Raw genomic sequence first — 8,407 nt, 5'->3', positions numbered from 1 at the left:
GCCCCCTCCCCGGTCCCCCGCCCCCGGCCCTGGCCCGCATTGTGTGCGGCGGGAGGCGGCCCGGCCATTAGCATGCGGGGGGCGGCGCGGCGGGGCTGGGAGCCGCGCGGGAGCGGGAGCGGGGCTCTGGCTCCGGGGACAGGGAGCTGGGGACCCCGGGAGCCGCGAGAGGCGGCCGCCAGGGGCGGGGTACGGGCAGTTTGGAGACGGGGGGCGCTGTCGGAGGGAGGGAGGGAGGGAGCGGGGGTGGGACGCACAGACGATTCCAACAGGAGACTGGAAGAGATTTTGAAAGGTCATCTCGTCCTTCCCCCAGCCTCCAAGCTGGACTGCCCCTCCCACCCTAAACCCGGACATACCAGGGAAGGAGTTGGCTCTGCCGCTCTTTCTGCCCCAACATGCACAGACTCGGGAAGTTCTTCCTGGGGTTTTATCTCAAAGCCTCTCCCTTACAATTTCTGTCTCTCTTTTTGGGGAGGAGGAGGAGGGGCGATTATAGAGATAGTTAATGTCTGCCCTATAAGAAACATTATTAAAGTTACTCTTCGGTCCTTTCTGTTCTTGATAAACAAATCCCACTCCTTCCTCTAGAATTCTCTTTCCCATTCCTTAAGTCACTTTAATGGCTCTTCAATACAACAAATATTTACTGATTGCTTACCGAGTACCAGGCACTATGCTTAGCACTGTGGGGGATGAGCAGATGAGGGGCTTGTAGAACCTTCCTATGAGCAGTTTGTAATCTAGACAGGGGCTACAAATTTGTAAGTAGTATACTCAGGTTTAATAAATATTGACGGAATGCCTGTTCACATATTTAATAGTATAGAATCCTTACAATAACACTCTGAAATATAATCAGTCTGCATTTACAGGTAAGGAAAATGAAGCTAAAGAGTCTCTTTCCACTGTCCTACCAGCTCAGGGATCCTCAAAGCAAGCCTAACTTCACATTCTGTCAGGCCACTGCTTACCAAATAAAATTAATGCACATGGGGGCCGAGGCAGGAACAGACCCACAACTTTTCCGGATCTCCTTAAATGTGTTTCGCACTCCCCAGGAAAGAAGAGTGGACACAGTGATCAGATGAGTGTTGGCCCAGCAGTGAGTAGAACATAAGTGTCTTTCAAAGGACCACTAGACCCCTGCCTGTCAGTACTAACTCCCAGGAGTCTTCTGGCTCAGTCTTCTACCATCAGTAATAAATATGGTAAGAGTTACTAACAATTATTGAGCAAGTAGGTGTTAGGTACTGGGCTGAGCTAGTTCTTTGCATTTTCTCTTTTAATACTCAAGGTAACCCCTTGAGTATTGTATTGAGATCAGTATTATTAACTTCCCTTTATAGATAAGGAAACAGAGATTAAGGAACTTACCCAAGGTCATTCCAGTAGATCTGGGATTTGAACATAAGTCTGGTTTTCTCCAGATCTCAGGCTCTGCACCTTTCCTATTTTTAATTCATAAGGTATATATTCAAGCCCAGCTCATTTAAATAAGCCTTTAGTATATGGGCCTCATGCACATCAGTGTGACCGTATCCCACCAGAGATGGCTACTAAGTGCCCACCATGAGCCAACAACCACTCACAGTCATATTATTAGCCCCCTTTATATCACTCAGTTTGGGCAAACTGAGGTTTAAATAGGTAGAATATTCAAGGTCACACAGCTGAGAAAGTGACAGAGCTGAGATCCTAGTCCAGGTCAGCCTGACTGCAAGGCAACCTGTATCTCTCAAAAATGTTCTTTGGTATGGTAGTGTCCTTCCCAAGACTGGCCATTTGGGGACTATTTTCTGTACATATCTAGCAGCAAATTAACACTGTAACACTAAAAAAATCCCTGCTATAAGTAGGGATCCCCATCTACTTTAGTGTCCAATCCAGAGTAAATCCTTTAAGAAAGGAAGAAGAGAGGAGAAACCGTCCAGAAAGTGAGACAGGAAACCAGGGGAATTAAACCTTGCCTGGTCTTGAGACAACACTGCAAGTGGTAATGACAGGGGACCAATTCAGACAGTAATATGGGATATCCCTATATTACAGGTAATTTGAGGAGGAAGCAAAAAAAGGAGAAAATTAGATGGAAATGGGGGGAAACTGGGACCCAGAGTGGTAGTGTCCACTGGGATGAGGTGAGCAATCAGAAGAGGACCCTGGATGGGCAGAGAGGGCAGCAATGGGAAATGGGAACAGCAATAAACAAAAGGCAGCAATGGGACAGAGGGACAGAGTAAGGTAGGGTGGGGCGTCTTATAGAATGAACTGAGGCTGGTCTGCCCATAGCCACTCCCTGGATCCTTAGGCACTCTGGGGACCTTTGCCCCACCACTCCCGGCCCCGACAGCCTGTCTCTGCCAAGACAAGTTTGTCGTCCTCGTCGTCGTCTGCTCTGAGCTACTGGACCCTGCCAGGAGCTCCAGGCCCGGCTGGGTCCCATCCTTTTGGAGTAGCACCTTCAGACTAGGTAGGTCTGAGGCCCTGAGCCTCAACTCCCCGGATTTTGGAAGCAGATAAAGGGACAGCTGAAAGAGATGTTGCTCCATATCCTATCTCCTGATAGGTGCCATAATGCCTTTCTCCCAGCCTAGAAAGCACCAAACTCCAGTGGTCAGCGGAGCCATGGAGGAGAGAGCTGCTCAGCGGGAGCAGGAAAGACCCAGTCTTCGTCTGGAAAAGCTACAGCACTGGGCAAAGCACAGGCAGAGCGGGCACCTCTTGGTGCTAGCGGTGAGGCCAGGCTGTCCCACCCAGAGCTTCAGCATGTCCAGTTGTAACCCAGTTCAGTTCTATTGAATTAGGGAGCACCCACCCCATGCCTGAAACTGCTAGCCTCTGAGTGGGAGGAGGGTGGAAAAAACATAGCATAATGAAGCAAGACTCTTAATCCCCAATTAGCTTCCATTATGTGGGGAAAACACATATGTAAGTAACCAGACTTGGACAGACTTGAGGCAGAAAAAGTTAATACCCCATTCTTTCACTTGACCTTGGCTGACTACTTCCCACCAACGGGCATTCCTCCCAATTGCTGATCTCTAGATCCCCTTCAACTACCCTATGTCTGGCCTCCAGGTGAGCCAGCTATGGCTGGCAGTGGCTGTGGTGCCCTTTGCTATCTCTGTTGCCTGCCTGAACTCTGCCTGTCACATGGCCACAGCACTGCCACTTGGGCCTGGAGCATTGGTAAGACACACCACAAGGAAGGGTGGAAGGAAGGTCCTGGAGGCCCTCCTTAATGGGCCAGAGTGCAACACTTGCCTTTCTCACCATTCAGGGTCTCCTCACTGCGATTGTCACTCTTGAGCTGCGCAGAGCACCCCGCCTCTGGAAGGTGAGAGGGGAAGAGAATGCAGCACTGTTCTCCCACACACACCCCAACACACACACACACACACACACACACACACACACACACACACGCCACTCAGCCCAGGAAGTGACTAAATGTTAACCAATCCTGTCAGCTCCCTGCCCCTGACTGGCCTAAAAAACTGAGGAGGGAAAGCAAGAAATTAGAGGGCTCATGGTCCTGCTTGGAGGTGGAGGAATAGGAGCTGAGTTTTGTTTGGGGGCTTTGCTGCAGGTGGGGCTTGGAGCAGCAATCAGTCCCCTAGGCTGGGCAGGGTTGAGCTGGTTCATTGGCAGGTGCAGGCCATGATGATACTCAACATCTTCAGTCTGATCTTGGGCTTCATCGTTGTGGTGGTCGACGTGATGAAGACAGCCTTGGGGGCTGCCTCAGCTGCCCCCTCCCAGGTATGGGTGAATAAAGGAGATGGTAGGAGAATGAAGAGATGAAGAGGAAAAGGGGCAGGGGTAAACAGGTGCTGGTTTCCCTGTAGCATCCTCATCCCTGTCTACCTGCAGCAGGCTGGCTTGCTGGCGGTGGAGCTAGGCACTGAGGCCTTCACCCTAGGGGGAGTGCTGGTCTCGGCATACTCACTCTTCCTGCTGAGCCAGAGGAAGCCAGGATGCTGCAGGAACCGGAGTCTGCTCTACCAGGAGCTGCAGGAGGTATCCAGGGCAGGGAGGAAAGTATGGAGCAGTTCACTAGCAGCTGATTTTTTTACTGGCTATACTGGTCAGTGGCACTTAAGAGAAAACAGGGTTGGTGGGGGCTGAGCGGGAGAAGGGGTCATAGCCAGAAACTGATTGGTTTTCTGTTTTTAGATATTTATTCCCCAGTGTTGAGTAAGAGGTAACTGGGTATCTAAATGGCTGAGATTAGAAATGTGGGAGAGCATTAGGAAGCTGCCTAAATATTGGAAGAACTATGGGAACAAGAGTAAATGGAAGAAAAGGAGTAAGTTGTTTCTGTCTGGGATTCCTCCTTTCTCACCCTTACAGTTTGCTCCCCTCACAACTGTCTGGCTTTTAGGGTCTGTCTGAGTTGGAGGAAGTTGCTGCTTTGGAGAATGGTACCACCGTGGCCAGCACAGCAAATGCAACAAATGAGTAAGCTAGCAAGGGCAGGCAAACAACTCCTGCTCCACTAACCTGGCAAAGGGTGTTGTCCAGGCCCTCCTGCCCCCCACCACACAAAACTCGGAAGCTAGATGGAGTCCTCTGAGACCTACATGAAGTCCGGTGGAGTGCCTTCAGTTTTCATCCAGACTAGGCCCCTTGCTCTTCCCTTCCCCACAAGAGGAAGCTATACCTAAACCGGAGCCTTCCCTGAAAGGGAAAAGCTGCCCTCCTGCAGGACATCCTTAAACCAATTTTCAGCTGTACCCACTTCCTTCCATCTTTCCCCTCCATACCCATCGCCTCCCCATACAGCTTCACATCTGCCTCGTCTCACTACTTTCTCTTCTTTCCACCTCTCACAATCCCATCCAAATCCAAGCCCGGGGTCCCGCACAAGCCCATTCTCAGAAATCAGTTCACGGGTGCTTTAGTTTTCTCCCTTCGAGCCGGTTCCTTTCTACTCTAACGAAGACTACAAGTCCCGGGATACCCCGCTGCCCCCGTGGCCTGATGGGAAATAAAGAGCCTTCCCTCTGGGATGGGGGCGCTGTACATCTGCTGAGTGACGCGAGGCGCTGGAAGTCGGGGCCTAGCCGAGAGTTTCCTCGGACGCGACCACTGCGTGCGCGTGCGGGGAGGCGCCAGGCGGGTTATCCCGCGCGGGGGCGCCGCCGCCCCACCCACGGCAGCTGATCGCTAACTGTGGGTCCACAGGCCTCCCTCTGGCAGCTTCGGGGACCGGCAGGGGCTGGGGCTGGCCCTCGGCAGAGCTGGGTTTCCCAAATGGTGTCGCTGCGCCCCCTCCCACAGAGCCCAAATCCAAAGTCCTGAGACTTGGAGCGCGCGCGAGAAAGGGGTTGGAGATGATGAGTCAGAAGCCCGGGGCCCTTGTCGTCCCCCTCCCTCGGGGCCCAGGTGCCGGACGAGGACAGGCTCGCAGGGCAGACGGGTGGATTGAGCAGGAAGAGGAAGGGACGCGGCGACCCGAGCTAACACTTTCCCGCCTCTTGCGAGCACGCCGGTGTTACGAGACCGCGTTGCCGCCACCCTTTCTCTCCCAAGGCGGGAGCGGGACTGCGCAGGCTCAGCCTCAGCCTCTCGGCTGCCCCGCGGACCTTTGATCCCGGCTGCGGTCTGGTCCTGAAGCTCTGGTTGGGCTCAACCCCCACTGTTTCTGACCTTTGCACGTGTGCAAAGATGACAAGCTCGAGTGGGCTTTAGAAAAGCCCAGGGAAACTGGGAGACCCAGTAGCACCAGCCGGGCAGCTTACTAGCCGCTAGAGAAACTAGAAATTGACCACAGCTGGAGTACTAAGAGAACTCACCCCAAATTCACACAGGGCCCAGGATGGGTGTGCGCCTCACACTCATTTTTGTTCCCACTTGAGAAGGCTTCTTTCCCTAGAGAATGCTGCTTTTCCGGACTTAGCCAAGCCCAGGCATCAGTGAGGAAAGAGCGCGGCCTGGCTGCCTTGCCCTGACATTGCAGTGGTGCCAGCGGCAGAGCTCCTGTTTGTGACACCTTGGGAGTGGTAATAGTCGCCCTATGACAAGGTTGTGTGAGTACTAGTGGGTGGAGACAGTTCTGGAATTAGGCTCTTGAATGGAGAAAACAAGATCTGGGCCTCCCCCTTCTCCTCCCAGTCTAACTGCCCGAATAATGCAGAGCTTATGTGTGCAAGACTCAGAAAATAATTTTCTTCAAAGTGGGAAGTTGGTGGCGGATGAGGAAACGGGGGTAAAAAAAACAGTTCACTCTGTCTCCTAGATAGAATCAACAGCTTAATGATATGATCAGAAATCTAGGAATTGTATTCTAGTTCTTGGAGAAGTTCAGTGACCCTACAAATGAACCTTACCAGTCGGGTTAGGTTAGGCTATGCTTTGGTAACAATGCCCTAATCTTTTTTTTTTTTTTTTTTTTTCCCTATTAAGTAAGCTCTGTGACCCACATGGTGATTGAACCCACAACTCTCAAGATTGAGTCACATGCTGTACCTACTGAGCCATCCACACCACTTAACAATGCCCAAATCTTAATGGCTTTACACCACAAAGACTGGTCTCACAGTACATGTCTAGAGTAGTCCGGCAGTGGACTGCGTTCATTATAAGTTATTCAGGAACCCAAGCTGGTGGAGCGCCACCATTTTGAGATCCTACCTAAGTCACCAAGAGGCTTAGAGTCCCCACCCCATGTGTGAAGTAAGCATGAATTGTTCATGAGCTCTTACATGCTTTTGCCTCAACAGGACACATAGCACTTTCATTGGCCAAAGCAAGTCATACAGCCACACCCAACTGCGAGACAGCTACAAGGGCATTCTTTTCAAATGCCTAGAGGAAGGGAAGCAGAAATATTAAAAGAAAAAATGTTAACCATTTGTGGTGATTCTTGAGAAGTTTGGCAGTTGAAACTCATCTTGTCCAGCAGTTATGCTCATATATACCTCTTTAGTTTTTCCTGAACCACTAAATGAAGTTGTTAATAGAAACTTTTCCGGGGGCACCTGGGTGTCTTAGTCAGTTGGGGGTATGCTTTTGGCCCAAGTCATGATCCCAGGGTCCTAGGATTGACCCTTGCATCAGGCTCCCTGCTCAGTAGGGAGTCCGCTTCTCCATCTTCCTCTGCCCCTCCCCTGCTCATATGTTTGTGTGCACGGTCTCTCTCTCTCTCTCTCAAATAAATAAATAAAATCTTTAAAAAAAAAAAAAAGAAAGAAAGAAAGAAAGAAAAACTTTTCCCTAGAAAATAATAGGACTAGGAGTTGGGAAATTTAGATTCTGGTTTTGTTTTGTAGGTTTGAGGAAGTCAGACTCTCTGAAGTACATTTTGCTTACATGGAGATTATAATCATAGTATTTATTCTCTCTACCTTACTGGAGTACCAAGGCTAAAATAAAATCACACATGGGAAAATACCTTGAAACTATAAGGCACTTCAGAGGTTGAAAATAAATTGCCTGCAGAGATGAGGAGTAGGGTAAATGATGTAACAGATTGGTGGGAACTGTGGGAAACTAGATCACGCACATTCGACTTCAAGACTTTACCCCCACTCAACATCCAATTATTGCCATGTGGAACTGTGGGCCTGGTATTGACATAGTTTCAATTTTCCTAGACAAGTCAGAAGTTCTGACTTTTTAAAATTTTATTTGTTTATATATATATTTTAAAGATTTTATTTATTTGTCAGAGAGAGAGAGGGAAAGAGAGTGAGCACAGGCAGACAGAATGGCAGGCAGAGGCAGAGGGAAAAGCAGGCTCCCCGCTGAGCAAGGAGCCTGATGCGGGACTCAATCCCAGGATGCTGGGATCATGACCTGAGCCGAAGGCAGCTGCCCAACCAACTGAGCCACCCAGACGTCCCTATTTGTTTATTTTTAAAATAAGATTTTATTCGTTCAAGAGAGAGAAGGAGCATGAGATCAGCAGGAAATAGGGAGAGGGAGAAGAGACATCCCCGCTGAGCAGGGAGTCCCATGTGGCTCAGTCCCAGGATCTCAAGACCATAATCTGAGCTGAAGGCAGACACCTAACTGACTGAGCCACTCAGGGGCCTCAGAAATTCTGACATTTTAAATGAGAACTCTTCTGATTTTAAAATGTTGAGAACACATTTTTCTTAAACTATCCAACTATCTGTTTCTTAAACAGATCCAGCCTGTTGTCCTTCAATCATAGTCTCTTCCTTATTCAAACATATGATGGGAATTCAGGTTTTGGGTGTGCAAGACTTCTTGTAGGCCTTTGAGGCCTCTCTTGAAATTCAAGAGTTTTGGAGAGATTTAACATTACGTTCTTAACTTTTTTTCTTTTTAATCAATATCATTCTATAGCATTGATTCTTAGAGAGGGGGCATTTTGCCCACTTGGGGTTATTTGGTGATGTCTTGAGATATTTTAAGTTGTAACAACTGGGTGTTGGGG

At 49.6% G+C, this 8,407-nt stretch overlaps 1 protein-coding gene and 1 long non-coding RNA gene across 2 annotated transcripts; one reads left to right on the top strand and one right to left on the bottom strand.

Moving 5' to 3' along the window:
• Positions 1-2,625: 2,625 nt before the first annotated feature.
• TMEM253 (transmembrane protein 253) lies at positions 2,626-5,792 on the top strand. Its single transcript, XM_059372409.1, has 6 exons — positions 2,626-2,733; positions 3,079-3,189; positions 3,281-3,337; positions 3,652-3,762; positions 3,874-4,020; positions 4,385-5,792. The coding sequence occupies exons 1-6, from the start codon at positions 2,626-2,628 to the stop codon at positions 4,463-4,465; spliced, it is 615 nt and encodes a 204-aa protein (XP_059228392.1). The 3' UTR covers positions 4,466-5,792.
• LOC131999584 (uncharacterized) lies at positions 3,265-5,988 on the bottom strand. The gene is made up of 3 exons (XR_009399079.1): positions 5,799-5,988; positions 3,950-4,011; positions 3,265-3,330 (listed from the first exon to the last, which is right to left on the bottom strand). It is a non-coding gene; the product is annotated as an uncharacterized LOC131999584 (long non-coding RNA).
• Between the last annotated feature and the right edge of the window lie 2,419 nt (positions 5,989-8,407).

Source organism: Mustela nigripes, chromosome 13, assembly GCF_022355385.1.
Source record: "Mustela nigripes isolate SB6536 chromosome 13, MUSNIG.SB6536, whole genome shotgun sequence".
NCBI lineage: Eukaryota > Metazoa > Chordata > Mammalia > Carnivora > Mustelidae > Mustela > Mustela nigripes.
Note: the sequence above shows the minus strand (reverse complement) of the source record. Positions and strands in the feature narration are given on the sequence as shown.